The sequence below is a fragment of the Rhipicephalus microplus genome, chromosome 6, assembly GCF_043290135.1.
Source record: "Rhipicephalus microplus isolate Deutch F79 chromosome 6, USDA_Rmic, whole genome shotgun sequence".
Classification (NCBI taxonomy): domain Eukaryota; kingdom Metazoa; phylum Arthropoda; class Arachnida; order Ixodida; family Ixodidae; genus Rhipicephalus; species Rhipicephalus microplus.
The window spans coordinates 189,274,663-189,290,364 of NC_134705.1; the positions used below are offsets into that span (position 1 = coordinate 189,274,663).

Genomic DNA, 15,702 nt, shown 5'->3' on the forward strand with positions numbered 1-15,702 from the left:
CTTTGCAGAGTCCCTATGCTGGTATTATGCCTGCTAGAAATTAACAAATTAATGTAGCGTGGTATAAGAGTCGAATAACACCAGTTGTCTCAAAATGCATACTGAACAAGTCGTTCAAAGCTTTTCGTGCATTACAAATGGCTTAGCCGTAATTTTTCGTTGGACACAGTTTCCAGAAAGTGCACCATGGGTACCTCTCTCCTCCGCAGAATAATGAACAGTGGCATGGTAGGTATTTCATTGCCTTTCGGATTTATTATTTATGGTGTAGTGGATACTTTACAATCATAGCTGTGCCAGTTGCCCCAAGAGAGGACGGCAAGTTCTGTTAAGGCCCCTCGCTCTTCCAGCTTTCGCTGCGGCTGTGCTGTATGTTCCGCACAGGCTTGATCGTTTTCTAAGCATGGTCCAAATGCTCTGCCGATCCGAAATCGCAAGCTCCCACAAACGTGCCAGCCGCCCCTACGAATCGTTTAGCTTGCAGCTTTGTGAAAAATAACGGCTACGAATTGCTGTCTCTATGGTATTGTCTGCTATGCAGTTGGCAGGTGCAGCACGTATTGGCTGACTTCTTAGTGAAGCTATAGTGCACAATCTCTGAGGTGATGCCCCGCATTGTGTAGCGCTGCCCCTTGTGGCGTGCTGCAACATAGTGGCGCCGCATTTGCTACTAATTTGAAGCAGCAGCCAACATGATCAAAGGAAAAAATTAAATAAAAAATCGCGAACATGCAGATGTGATTCTGTCTTGCGATTCTAACTCTATAAAGCGCTGTGCGGACACATCACACCAGTTACAGTAACTCGCTATTCTCAAATCGGCAAACAGTCATTAAAAAATTGCAGCACTGTCTCAGCAAAAGCTGGAAGACTGGCCTTTCGGAGCCTTTTAAGATTTGTTGGGTAACTGCAACAAGTACACTTGCTGGGTACCCACTTCGCCATAATCATTACTTTTGGGCAGTGGGCTGGGCGGCACTTTTTTCTTCCTTTAGCAGGAATAATAGCCAAAAAATCTTTAGAATCTTTTTTTCTTCCTTTAGCCAAAGAATCGCTTAGAGAGAGTAGGCCAGCATTTACTCTGCTATCGTCATTCTTCGGAGAAGCATGGTATCCACTTACACACTTGCAAGGAATTTTGTGCAATTTCTTTATGTAGTGGTTGACAACAATGAAGTATTATGGCTGAAGTGGGCATGCGCCACAGTTAGTAAGTGATCGTGGATAAGCTCTTGTAATGGGTTGGAGCATTTCACGACCCTCTTGTTACTCAATTTGTATTGTGTGATGCCTGGTTGGTCTTTTGATGTTTTGATGCTTTATTAGTCGTATTAACGGATTCCTTTCCCTACATCAAGCCTACCTAAGGCCAGTTTGGAAAAGAGTTCCAAGTACTGGCGTGGCTCTGTGGTAGAATACTGGGCTGGCACGAAGGGGACCCAGGTTCAAATCCCACTTAGTCCGTTGTGTTGATCTTATTTCGTGCGATAGTGGTTATGGACACCTATGGCGGTGCTGGCTGCGAACAACTATGGTGCCTGCCATAATGTGACCCTTGTTGTAATCTAATAATAGCTTTCACTGTGAAATAAATGTACATTTGTCAAAGCAGTGCCATGTCACTCTCTCTGGATGGACCACTGCTTTAGGTTGATTGACAAAAAGAGTAGGCTTATGCCTGCATTCTGCATAATGGGCAGCGTGCTTTAAACCATGTGCCTCGTGCTTGAAATGTTCCGAACTTGCTATGCACCCACTACGTGGTTTTGAGGGAGTATGCGCAGTCACGTGTGTGTCTTTCATAATGGGTGGCCGGCATTAAACCACGAAATCATGTTCTGACACTGAACACTATCAGCAGTGCTGCTTAATCATAAGGCATTTTTAATTACAAATAATTCAGTAACTAACACTTTATTACTTGATTGCCCGTATAGTATAATATAACCGTTATTTTTGTGCTACAGCAGTGCAGGTCACTACCAAATCAGATTGACACCCCTGTTCAGTTCTCTTAATCAGTGAAGGTTAGCCGAGCTCTACAGTGCAAGATATCTCCTTGAAACTTGGATGAACCACTGACTGCAATTTCACTTGACTGTTTGGAGTCCTACAGTCTGTAAGCACCTCCTGGCTGACCGTTGTCGCCATGATCGTTCTCCACATCACAGCGAATGGAGGAAGTGCTTTCCTCGACAGCATCGGCTTCCAATGTGATGGACAATGCACTCGTTCTGGAGTTGTCAACCTCAGTGTCGACGTCTTTCTCGCCTCCCTTGTTTCGGCAGCCCTTGGTAAGTACTGGTTTGCAAACTGGCATCGTTAAGCGTTCGAAGCTAATGCTGACGCTTTTCTCTCCCTCCGTGACGGATGTCTGATCCAGAGCCGCGGATGTGGGCACGTCATTCGATGGTGGATCGTCCTTTGAGATAAATGAAGTGGCTGTGCACTCGCCTTCGGAGGGCAGTGATCGGTGGAGTTTGACACCTTCCACGTTGGTGTCCCCGCCTAAGGTGGCAGATATCGGGGTCGTCTGGTTGACATCTGTGCCGCCTATTGTACTGTACTGAGACTCTGGAACGAGCGATATAGTTCTTTCCTCCGGAGCGCTGTCTGATGCGTACTCAAGATGAGCAAAGTCCATATCCTCGCTCTCTTGAAGCACGTTTCGTTTCAATGCTGCTCGGGTTGTGGGAACCTCTTGGAACACTATGGAACTTTGATTTCGCTCCCCTTCTACAATGTTCCCGTTAGCATCCTTTGCAACTGCGTTTGGGTCTTTCGTTTTACGCTCCACTGGCAGAGATCCCTCTACTGGATCTTTCTTCTGATGACTCCAATTTTCGGACATTCGACAGCAGGCACGCTTCTTAAAGGGCAACTTGATTTTCGACTTTTTATCGCCTTTGGATTTGCATTTCTTGCTGCCTTCATTTTCTTGAGTATTCAGGGGTGCTTCGTTCGCATGCGATTCTATCACGGTGTCCCCCAGTGCAGTGCTCGAATTCTGACCAATTGTTTGCGTTCTAGACCTCACAGCGCTCGTTCCTAGACAGGCTCTCACGTGAGCTTCGGTGACAGAATGGCTCCCACGTGCCGTCACTTCGGAAGCTAGCGTCTCCGTGTTGTTCGAATTGCTGGTGTTACAGGACAAAGATTTTTTGGATGAGCTGTTGCAAGTGCTATCCCTCTCTCTGTAGTGGGTCGAAGGTTTTTTTCCTTTCTCAAAGCGCTTCAGATTACGCGGGAGCACCACCTCTCTGCTTTGTACTGACAGTGGCCTTCCCAAGAGGTCACTGTCACTGCCACGTATGCCCATGATTGAATGTCTCATGTTGAGTGGCTTGAACTGGTTCGTTGTCGTGACGCGTAGAGTTCTCGTCATGTTGAACGATCTCTGCACTGGTGCTGCCCCCTTGTTTGATGTCGAGAAAGTCGAGAACCGGCTCGAGCACGTAAGCTCGTGGCACTGCAAGACGGTGCTGTCCCTGTTGGCAGATGAGTCTTCATTCTCCTTGTCTCGTCCCTCGATGGTTTTCTTTTTGTCGTCTTCCGGCGCGGCAGGCTGCTTGTCATCGGAGTTACTTAGTGTCCGAGACCCTGTGGCATCTTGCGATTGTGCGCTGCAAATGCCTACGTTAGCTGCATTTTCATTTGCTTGCATTTCACATTCCTGTACAAACTTTTCACCACCTGTTGGTACATTCGTCTGTTCCTGTTTTTCAACATCTCTCAAATCAGCGTGATACCGAAGAAGAATAGCTCGTGTGTCAGCACATTTGGTGGATACAGGTGTAGTACAACTTGTTGCTTTGATAGACCCAGACTCTCGCTCTAAGGTCAAATTTGTCGCCACCTTCTCCCCTGTGCTTTCCAAAACATCAGCAAATTTCTCGCAACTCATTGGTTTAGTTTGGGCTTCCGCCCCTGCACTAGAAAGCACTGCCGCTTTGTCAGCGCTACACGGTCTTTCTGAGTCTACAACGTTATCCAGGTGTTCCCAAGTTTTCACCAAAGAACCTGGGAACTTGCATTGAAGTGCTTTGCTTGAGGGCGACTCCAAGAGCGCTGACCCATTGGTAGCATATACATTTCTTCCACCGCATTCCACAGTCGTAATTGAGTCTCCGTTTTCACTCTTCAGGGAGCTTGCTGTCATACTAAGCACTTCGAGTGACTCTGTATCGGCGTTCGCAAAAGCATTTGTACGTTCATCTACAATCACTTCCCTCGAGTCCTGCACAGCTGTTGAAGAAATGGCTGCTTCACTTCGAAATTCAATTGCTTCTTGCAGCTCTAAAGTATCGACGATCGTCTTTTCTTTGCCGCTGTTAGCAGCTGGCGCGTCCTTCGCTGTCACTAGATCTCTGGCCGATTCGTTGTGTCCTTCAAGTGACTCCACAGGTACAGCACCCTCGCAAGCTAAAGCGTCTTCGTATTTATTGGAAGCTATTGCTTCCTCAGGGCCTCTTGAAGCACCTTTCTCATTGCTGCAAGAGGCTTCCAGGAAACTGTCGACTTTGCCCGCAACAGTCACTGAATCCTCCAAAACACCTTTTGCGAACTTCTTGGAGCCCTCGTGAACAGTGCTTTCCTCATTCACATCAGATTCACTCGGTTTTTGCGACGTGCGGCTCATCGCCTTTGGGGCCAGTGTCTTTTTTTTATTCTCCTTGGGTACTTCCATCTTCACCTCGCTAGTGACCAGGTAGTCGCAGTCCCTGACTACTGTTTCACTGTCGACGTCTTCGATAGTCTTGAACCAGTGCACAGACCGCTGTCGGCTTTTAAACATTGAGCACGTGGACAGCTTACTTGAAGACAGTCGCATCGGTCTTTCCTCAATTCGTGGCCCGGAGGTTGTCTGCACTGATGACGCACTGCTCGCAAAGCTGCAGTCTTTGGATTGTTGCGACTTTGTTGAGGGTGCCGTCCGGCACTTCGCATCCTTGGGATGGCGTGCACCGAAACTTGGCCGACTGGAGTCGCTGTGCGGGCGGTTGACGATTCTAGCTGCTTGCTGCTGAGACGACTCCGTCGAATTACTTTCCTTCGTAGCAAGCAAAAGACTGTTGTCATGACGCTTAACAGCGTGCGAGTTTATTGTCGGTAGCGATAACTTCGGGCTGGTCGCTTCGCAAGGATTGTACGGACTCTCGGCTCCACGTGGAAGGCCCCACGAGAGCAGTTTCTCCTGAAACGACGTGTGAATGTCGTGCGGAAAAGGGCCATACATTCGGATGATCGGTGCCTGGCTCTCCTCCCTCTTGATCAAGGACTCTTCGTCGAAGAGGTTGCTGTGCGGGTCGCTGTAGTTGGTAGTGATGTTGCCCGACGTTCCCTCACTCGCTTTGGTATGCGTTCTTTCGCTGTAACCGCACGTTGAGGACATCTGGGTGCAGACCGCCTGCAATTTTTCAGACATGTACCAACACTTCAGGAACACTTGTATAGTGCAGGCAACATATGCAGAGACAAGTTTGCATGAAGGTGAAGGTAAAGGCGTCGATAAAGATTAGAGTGATCGTCAGTGGTTCACGCATTGTATTTTCAAGCACTGTATAAGCCTCGTGTTAGATTTGAGCCTCCATGCTCTAGAGCATGAATGTAATGGTAGAGTTACTTTTTGCGAATTAGTAGAAACACTTGGGGTCAGACATAGGTGCCCACATTTGACTAGTATGCATACTTTTTGCTGTACAGACAAATACAGAACGTTACAGATACAGAAAATACAACATTTATCTTCTCCTTGCTCTCTTTCTCTTTTTTTTCTTGGCATTTAGCAAACAAAACCTACACCAATATTATTTCTGACGTGGCTTATTGATCTTGTTTTGTTTATGTTAGAATTTTTAATTAATGTTGCCTGAAGAGGCATCCTATCATATTGAAATGAGAAATTATATTTACACAATAAATTATGATGTTAATATGGTTCGGAAACGTGTTTCTTAATTTTCATTCACTGCTTTATGTGTAGAATATCTTGTACTGAGCATGCAACAGCACAGTCAGCCTACATTTGAAGATGTGGTTCCTAAATGCCTAGACTACCTATGCACACGTGCTGTTGGATAATAATGTGCCATGTGTCTACAAGTCTAAGCTAAAGGAGCTTCGGGTCACAAGTACGCATTTTAAGAATGGCAAAACAAAAATATTTCTGTCAAGATGGACATTTCTACCACCTTGCAGTGCACGTTACTTACGGACATCTGACTAGCTTGAATCCCGTCGGCCCTTGTAGTATCGTCGTCCTCATCGACACTGGCCCGCACCAGAGACGACATTTGCTGTAGCACGTCTTCCCCGCCAAGAGTCGTGTCGGACTCTTTATCGAAGAGCCAGGGCACTTCGACGCCCGCGCCGAAGCTGTCGCGAGTCGAGGAAGACGTGACAGTGGCTTCTCGAACTGGTGGCTCCGATACATGGCTTTTACATCCCTTTTCAACTGAAACTCTCTGGAAGCCCTCTTCGAACACGCACTGTATTTGGTCTATGCTTTCCTTTGTCGTAAAGGAAGGTGCAGTCACTTCTGGAAAGATTGTGCTTTGCACATCTTTTGTGCTCACCAAGCCATCCTCGTGCGTCACCTCTGAAACTTTATCAGTATCATCGACACATGCAGCCCTCAGTATACTATTTTGGCTCCGACTGTTATGTTCATCTATTGCCTGCAGCTGTTCATCATTTACTATTGCCTTAAATTGTTTCTTGTCTTCTTCCTCTACCTTCGGCAAGTTGTTGCCCTCGGTGTCTTTCGGTGCGTTGAGAGAGGGTGTAGATATTGCCACGAGAACAACTTGGTCTCTGGCATCACCCTCGGTGGCATTTGTGGATGACTTGCTCAGGCCCTTGCCCTCCGCCACCTTGCATTCGACGACGAATGAGGTGTGTTGCTTGTCCGGCACGTCTATGCTGCAGGCTGACGCAAACGGGTTCAGGCCACACGGCGTCCTAATTGAAGTGCTGTTCCAACGGATGTACTCCGCATTTCCCAAGCCACTATTATAGTCTGTCAGAGTCTCTGCCTTTGCGCTCTCTTGGGTGGAGGTCAAGGACGTTCGGATGAAGGCGAAGTGATAGAATGCATCATTGCTTCGCCTGGTCGGTGCAAAAGACCTGAGAAACGAGAGAGGAATTAGGAGACCTTCTCCTAGCAGGAAAACGGGTGCCAACAATGCTTGGCATGTGCGTTCCAGACTTTCACTTTCCTTTTTTTTCTATCATATTGTGCAATGCTACCTCTCAACCTTATCCTTCCTCCATGTCAGGAATGGGACCTCCACCCGCATGCTTGTCAGCGCAACACTTCTGATGCAAACTAACCAAAGAACGACTAACCAAAGAATGCAAACTAACCAAAGAATGACACAAACATGAAAAACAAGAGCACAAATGCTATTACATTGTGCGTAGCAATGATATTTAACCCTGACTAGGCATAACAGTTATGCATAGCAACGTTTTTCAGAGCTTACTTCGTGGCTCAAAATGTCACGATAGATAAGCTGTCTCACACCGCAAGTGATTGGTTTGTTTACAGCACGAACACTGAAAGGGCAGCAATTTGTGCACAGTGTTCATTGGTTTTTTTTTTCGTTTTTTTTCTCATGCTAATTGTGGGATAAGCAGAAAACATCGAGATGGATTCTTGGCATTACAATAATGAATTGACAAAGACCATCAGCGCAGTCATTGTTGTTGCCGTTGCAACAGAAATGACACGTTTTATAGCCCGTTCCCGAGTTTTTAACAACTGCCGTAGTTGTGTGCCTTCAGTACGTGGCTGTAGATAGCACGTACGTGACTGTAGATGCCTCTTGAATCGCATTTATGTTGGCCGAAAGGGAAAGCGCAGATCGGTTTGTGGCTCCACGAGCGTTGTTTGCTGTGTCATCGGGCGTGTTGGCGGTGCTGTGGTGAACCTCGCCGATGACGGCGCTGTGATGGTCGTTGAACCAGTTCTTCGGAATGTCAAACTCATTTGCTTCCGGGGTTTCAAACTAGAAAGGGAAACAAAAATGTTGTGACACCATGTCAAGTTGTAAGCATACACTACAAGGTGCCCCAGGTACCAGCATATGTGTTTTCTGTTGGCTAACCGCACACATACAGGTTATAACTACTACAGGTTACACTAAACAGGCCTGTTCTACGCGTTATGGGGCCAGACCAGGTCCGTTTCTCTCGCAGGATGTCAACTATATCTGCAACCTGTTTTTCTCCCTGATCCATTCTGCCGACCTCTGTTGCTGGTCTTCGGTAGTTTTTTCGGTTGTTTTGTTAGCCTCCATGTTTCAGGTGCGTATGTGAGAAGGGACAGTATGCAGTGATTGTACACGTTTCATTTAATGACAGTGCCAGATTTCCTACCATTATTTGGGAGTGCCTGCAGAATGCACTCCAGCGCGTTCTTATTTAATGGTGAATTTCTTTTTCATGATTAGGCTCTCCTGTTAGTGAATATCTTTGCTAGGTGTACATATTCTTGTGTACACCCCAAGGTATGGCTGCCAATTTTGACACTCTCTTTCACCAGGTTATTCAGGTGTAGCTACATAAACAGAAAATGTTTTTATGGAATTACAATCGAAAGTCGCTGGTTGACATCTAGCTCAACTAGCTAGATGTCACTAAAGTTTGTTTGTGCCGCATGCGACTGGTATACATACTCTTGACTGCATTAATTTGGCGTTCCCTTTGACAGTGTGCTGTACTGTACACTAGGATTGGAGCAGTTGAAAAATACTTGCCCCAACAAAAGGATTTTCGATGCTGCTGTCCTTTTGCTGTTGCTCCCAGCTGGTATCGGGCACTGTGTTAGCATCTCTGACTTCGTAATCGTCGACCTCTGCAGGCGCGGCTGCGTTGTCGTTCGTTTCATTGTGGTGATGCAGAAGAAGGTAGTCGTACTTCAAGAGGTTTTGAGCCTCTTCTTTCGTCAAAGCCAGCCTCGGGAAGAACCTCCGTGATATCTGCAATTGGACCACGCACGTTTCATGAATGAGCAAGACGAAACGGACTCCTGGCAGACTTGCGATAGCTTACAGAACTGCAACCTTATATTTAACAGAGCTGTTGATGAAACCTCGTTGCGATAAATTTTTGTGCCATTGAATGAACTGTGCTATGAATGCACATCCATTACACTAAACTAGCAGCAGGACAGATTTCTCATTTGCTTCAGTACATCCATGTTTGCAAAATCAAGGCTAGCATTTAATGGGTGATTGCACTCTGTTACAACCTTAAGAAAAATTACCAAGGTAACAACCTAAGAACCATAGGCATGCACACAAGGAGTGCAGGGGGGCAGCCGTCCCCCCCTGGTCACCAAAAAGGGTGGGTGCAAATCCAGCCCTATACATTGACAATAATAGAAATGGGGGGGTCACTGCTACGAGCCTTCACCCCCCTAAAGATGAACCCTGCAGACGCCTATGCTAAATACTGCAACAAGCCAGTTGGTTTTTTCTTGAACCGCAAGTACTTTTTCTCGACTAATATAAGTACTACGCATACTATTATGAAAAATATTTCGCAAGCTATGCTTGGCGAAGCAGGGATGTTGCAAGCAATGATGAAATCTGCCTGGACATTCAAGTGTACAACTTGAAACCAGTGACACAAATATGTCTTTGTATTGGAAAAACAGCTATCTGAAGCACTCTATAAATGCTCAATATCTTGAAACTGAGTAAGCCCTATTGTACATTTACATTGAAACTGAAATGTTGGCCACACAAAACACCAGTTCGTCCTTCATGTGCAAGCAACGTCTCTATGAGCTTCGCTACGACTATTCGTTCCTAACATACGTGTGAAATCTTTGAAATGTTGCCCCTTCCAAAATTTTAAGCTCACAAATCAGGGTTGTTGCTCTAGGAACAATTCATATCAGCTGCACGGACAGAAACCGCCACCTCGATTGCATAACAAGTTTTAAAATTTCTCTAAAATTGGCTAGACATAGTCAGTTAAACTGCCAGTCAATGTTCGATGAAGCGAAATGATACTGTCCAAAAGTACTTCAATGAGTATTTATATATTTATATACATATATGGAGAGGTCTCAATTTCAGACCATCTGTGAGCCAGATCAGCTGTTTGATGTGGCATGAGGAATCGAACACAAACCCTGCGTTGATCACAACATGAAACAAATCAAGAGAACTAGTGATTAGCTTTAATTACAAACTTGAATTGCTAAGCATGTTAGTTGGTTAGCAACACCCTGAAATTAGCCTCTTAAGTAGCCTCAGTTTTTTCAACAAAGCTTGTTGATAAAACTCTGCCTCTGAAGTAGCGACAGTCTTCTTTTCTAGAGTTCATTATTAATTAGCTAGCAGCATCTCAAAATTTGCCTCTGAAGTCGCGACTGTCCCTTCAATAATACTTATCCAAGTAAAGTGCTAAAGTCAAAACATCGAGGAGATATCTTTGCAAGTTTGGATGAAATGGATGCATAACCTGGCCTTAACACGTAGTAGTTACACTGTACACTAAAATCTTGTGGATACATTTTTTATGAAAACCGGAAAAGAAAACATATTGTGAAAAATTTGTATTAACATGGCCGGGACTAACGTTGGGCAGGACCAAAAAGAAAAATGTGTTGGGCCAAAAAACGAATTGCGCAAAATCGTATCAACGAGATTTCATTCTACAAGTGGCAAGATGCTTTCTTCTTTGGTTTGTATATCTAAAATGAAGGTTCGACTAAAGCGGGTGACTAGACGGACCAATGCTCTTTGAAGAGAGAGCACTAGTTGTGAAGTTTGGTAATGTTCTACAATGCTAGTGTATTAGACACCCACACTACAACCGAAATGTTTGGCCGCACATCACCCTAGCTCATCCCTTGTGTGCGAGCAGCCTCTCTTGATGCAGTTCTATAGTTATGCATTCCTCACACACACGCGAGACTTTTCGAATGTTGCCGCTTCCAATATTTAAGCTCACAATTTTGAGCAATCACTATAGCAGTAATGAATGCATTCATGGAGGCAAAATTAAGTACAGGTCTTCCTTGTCGATAGGAATGGCAAAAGTAAGTCATGTCCCTAAATGAACACGTCAAGTAAAAACAGAATAAAACACTCAAACCTAATTAAAACGAAGTTGCATTTTACACAAAACTAAGTTCGTGTATATACGAAAATTCGTTATAAAGGTGGATTCCTCACAATGTACCTATTGCTAGACTATTGTTCATCTGCTTCATTATAACCAATAATTCGTTATATCCAGGTTCCTTATATCAAGGTTTCAGTTACATTGAGCAGCATGTAAAGCAAAGACATGTGCGCACCGGCATGATCAAAGTTGGAAACAGCGCCAGGAATCCGCCGTCTTCGTCTTCTGCCGACTCATCTTGCGGCTTGGCATTCGCATCGGGGTTCGTTTCAGCGTACTTCATGCGCAGAGCCCGGGCTCGTGTTATGGCTGCAACGATTTCCTTCGTGTTGGGGTTCTGGTTTACTAGCTGGAGGCGCTCCAGCCTGTGCTCTGGAAACATAGCGAGTTTCTCTTGTTATGGCAAAGCTTAAATGTATGAACGTGCTTTACGGATAGATTCAGTCAAGTATCACTCAATGTTTTTTGTGCAACAGCTTCCTTTGCAGGGTATTTTGACAAGAAGAGGGCTGGCATTATGCAAATCAATTTAGCATACAAATGTGCTCCACTAACAGATTTAGTTAATCATTACATGTAGCAGCTCTCTCATACAAAACCTGAGGAATCAAAATACATGTTCCTGTTAAGAGCGAAGAGGCAAGTTAGCGACAAAGCTGACCAATCAAAATGCAAGGAACACACAACAGCCTCATGAATTATTGCTCATTAATGGAATATTGATGATCGCGCATCGTTCATAGCTTGAGAAAAAAGAATTAATAATACCATAATTGACATATTGGAACTGTCATACTGCATATATGAATAAATGCAAAGGGTTCAACACTTACACGCAACGAAGCCACGCAACTGCCTGAATTTCATTAGATCTTTCACATTATTCATTAAATTTTTCACATTAATCATAGCAAACAGAGGTAGGTGCACAGGTGTTGAAGACTGGACGAGTTGATTTGTCATACTAGAACTTGAGCATTACGAAAAAAAAAGATACAGACTCTGTCCTTTTGTGTCGGTCTGCTTGGCCGTTTGTTCTTTTTCATGATGTGCTATAGTTCAACCAGACGTAGTTCATTCTATTGTTCAACTAAGAACCACCTAAAACTTGTATAATGAAGGTACAGTTTTTTTTTCTGTGTGTGCAAGATTTTTGTGCATAAAATATGTGTTACGTATTGCTAGTAAACCGTTATCGCTAGTAAACCTTATGGTTAGTAAACTGTTTAAAACTCTATGTTGTTGAAAGGGTTACACAAAATCAGCCCCCACAAAAGTGCCTTCCTTTCCAAAAAGAAGAACTTTCAGGCTTGATGGCTTCCATCTAATTATGTAAAATTCGGCTATCAAACCCAATTCCGTCATGCAATTAGACATAAATATCACTTTACCTGTGCATGGCGAACATTTGTGGGCTTTCAGCAAGGTAGCAGTGCGATTCACATAGCCTACTTTTGAATGTTAAATCTGCAAGTCAATTTTTAAAAAATTCAGCAAAAAAAAATTTTGGCCTGCGCAGGGATCGAACCTACGACCTTCGCGTTATTAGCACGACGCTCTAACCGACTGAGCTAGCAGGCCAAGTGGCTGGAGGAGTTGTAAATTTTGTACATATGCAATAGACACAATCAGTATCCCCCTTTTTGACAATTGTATTTTTTTAATGGCGCTGATTGTGCTTACGCATGCCGGCTCGAGTGAAGAGCAAGTCTAAGTGATGTCACACATGGCCTTAGCGACTGGCACAGGCACGATGTTGGAACAAATCGCAGAGGTCATGTGTATTCCGTTGCATTCGTGACAAAACTGGCGTTCGCAGCTCTAACCACAGCAACCGAAATGACAGAGAAGATAACTTCCACTTTGTGATCGACGCAAACTGCCATTCAGGGCACGAGCTAGAAGTCTAGGACACCCCACCAGAACACCTGACCCCACCGTTTTCCAAGCCACGCTCCAAATATCATTGACTTGATTTCAATTTCATCTTGAAGCCAGTCGTAGCCAAAATCGAATAGCGCTGAGGCGGGAGTTTCAAAACATTGTTGCTGCAGCTCTTGAGAAGCAACGTAACCTTCCGAGGTCAGTACCCTCATTATGGTGGCTCCCTCATCGTCACCCATTTAACACAGTGTATCCAGTACACAACATAAGCGCGCGACCGTTGCAGAGATCGGTATCCAGCACACAGCAATGACAGCATAGGCGCGCCCATGCTGTGTGCCGTATACCGATATCTGCAACGGTCGCACCCCAAGCCCTTGCAAATGCGAGGCATTGAGCGAAGCTGCCATGGTTACCCAGCTTGGAGATGTAGGCGTCCGAGTCGTGGTGGAAGTTGGGTATGACGGTGAGGTGGAAGTCGTCCTCGAACGACATCTTGATTTCGCCGCCCGAGTGGGCACCTAAGTCGTTCCACGGGTCCCGGTCGCTGGCGCTGTCGCTGGAATGCGACAACCAGCGGTTGAAGCGCGTCGTGTTTCCGACGGTGCTGCGAACACGACAATTCGTATATTTCCACGAAACAGCCTCTATAGTTTGAGCAGCTGCTCTTACGACCAATCCTCCCAATTCAATGGGCAGATATTGTACTATTTAAGGGATGGGAACGCGCACCATGGGACCAGTGGTGTGATACGAAACATCGACGCAGCCATGGGCAAGGCTTCAAGTGACCCCCCCCCCCTCCTCCCCCCTTCCCTTGTTAACAGGCTTTGGGAGGGACACAGCATTTGTGATAACATTTAGCGATAACATCAAACACTTTTGTATAGTGTTATGGTACTCCGTACGGCGGGTGTGTCTATTCTCTGGGCAACCGGGATAATTGATCAAAAACATTTCTCCCAACAGTCGCCTCCCACTGGCTCTCATAAGTCACGCGACTAACTGCCAGGATGAATTTTTTTATGATTCTCCCGGCAACCGGTAGAACTTAACCTAACATATTCAACATAACCTAACGTAACCTAACCTAACACAACGCACGCTAAGTCACGTCTGTCCAATCTGTCTCGCAGCCTAACCTAACCTAATCTAACGCACGCCAGGCTACGCATGCCCAGTCTGTCCCGCAGCAGCCAGTTTTTTTCTCTTCTCGCCATGGCAGTTAGTCACGTGACATATGAGAGCCAATGGGAGGCGACCGCCGGGAGAAACTTTTTTGAACAATTATCCCGGTTGCAGGGAGAATAGACACTGCTACACTTTCCACCCTTCGAGGAGTGTTAACCAGCCTCCAAACCTTTACACGGAATGTTCAAAGAGATATTCTTCAACTGTTCGATAGTATAGCCAATTCAATAAATTCGAGTTTGATACATGCGGGATCGAGTATAATCGTTTGCAGGCATTTCCTCACGAAAACTCGTCGCACGCCCCTTTCCCTACCGAGAATGCTACGTCAAACTGACAGCTTTAAGCAACGTTTTTAAAACGTTGGCTTTAACGGTGCTCATTAAAGCAAAAAACGAAAGTCACGCAAGATCTACGACGATTAAATCGTTGCCGTAAGACGAGAACACTCTTCGAAGGGCGTAGCTCCGTCTATAGAGTGTAATTCGCCGCTGCTCTCACCTTTTCATGGCTTGCTGCTGAGCGTTTTCGCTGGGCCCGCAGAGGAGCGAAATAATGGACGGGAATTTTGACGTCTAGTGTGACGAGTGCTTGAGCCCTGTTTTCTTCTTGTCTCGGTGGTCGAGGGGCGGGCAATTTTGAGAAAGATAAAGTACCGATCCGAGTGCCTCAGTGGGCCATCGCCCTGCCGCCCCTGCAGCCGTACGTGCAGGGCTTCGTCGTTCTTCACTTCGCCCGCTTACTCCTCGAAACATATATGGGGTTTACCCTCTACAGATAACTGATTAATAATGAAGAAGGAAATGTTTGATGACGACAAATGAGGAGAGGTCGGCCTGGAAAGCGGGTTTCTAGCAAGGAGGATTAAAGAAAAATTGCTGGAGTGGAAGCTCCTGCCAGCAGAAGTGAAGCCACCTTTTGCCACTGCCAAGATGGCGGAAACATGCTTTTTTTCTGATAGTGCCCACTTAAAGATCAAGTGGCTTTGATACTTTACGTAAATGATACGTTAGTTCTATATTAAAGGATAGTTGTTCCTGACGAAATAACACACAGAAACAAGTATGGATGACTGAATCTTCAAAGAACTTTGCCTCCAATTAGAGGCTCACTACGGAAAACTAGTAACATTATGACGCTCTTGGAGCACTATGTGGCCCGAAAAAATTTTCACATTAAACTCGTTGGGCATGCGAGAGAAACGCTTCGTTTTTAATCGCTGAACGGTGATACTTTATCATGCCCCTAGTAAGATGTCCGCCACAACCGCCATCTTGCCTGAGGAACAGCTTCACTTCTGCGCAATCATTTCCACTGCAGCAATTTTTTTTTAATCCTCCTTGGTTTCTAGCCAGCTACTTAGTCCCCACGGGGGTAAGGAAAAAGGAAAATTAATTAACTAATTTAAATAATCATACAATGGAATATTGTGTGAGGGGTATCACATAAAGTAGGGGTGATATTTACAGGCGATATTATGCGATG

The 15,702-nt window shown here is 45.3% G+C and overlaps 1 protein-coding gene and 1 non-coding gene across 5 annotated transcripts; both read right to left on the reverse strand.

The window, feature by feature from the left end:
* Positions 1–1,898: 1,898 nt before the first annotated feature.
* Positions 1,899–15,132, reverse strand: LOC119166975 (uncharacterized). 4 transcript variants are annotated; one of them, XM_075867286.1, is made up of 7 exons: positions 14,719–15,132; positions 13,443–13,585; positions 11,318–11,514; positions 8,760–8,981; positions 7,810–8,009; positions 6,213–7,125; positions 1,899–5,407 (listed from the first exon to the last, which is right to left on the reverse strand). In XM_075867286.1, exons 1-7 carry the CDS (start codon positions 14,724–14,726, stop codon positions 2,111–2,113), a joined length of 4,980 nt encoding a protein of 1,659 aa, XP_075723401.1. In that variant the 5' UTR covers positions 14,727–15,132; the 3' UTR covers positions 1,899–2,110. The 4 variants fall into 4 exon arrangements, with proteins under 4 accessions (XP_075723401.1, XP_075723400.1, XP_075723402.1 ...); XM_075867285.1 differs by having other exon boundaries at positions 13,443–13,633; XM_075867287.1 differs by lacking the exons at positions 13,443–13,585; positions 14,719–15,132 and adding an exon at positions 12,826–13,188.
* Positions 12,650–12,723, reverse strand: TRNAI-AAU (transfer RNA isoleucine (anticodon AAU)). Its single transcript has one exon. It is a non-coding gene; the product is annotated as a tRNA-Ile (tRNA).
* Positions 15,133–15,702: the final 570 nt, after the last annotated feature.

Bases quoted from the DNA above. Each gene is read 5' to 3' on its own strand.
- LOC119166975 (XM_075867285.1), bottom strand. The intron at 8,982-11,317 runs GTGCGCACATGT...GTCCAATTGCAG, and splicing joins TTCCAACTTTGATCATGCCG to ATATCACGGAGGTTCTTCCC. The intron at 7,126-7,809 runs GTACGTGCTATC...CTCGTTTCTCAG, and splicing joins CAAGAGGCATCTACAGTCAC to GTCTTTTGCACCGACCAGGC.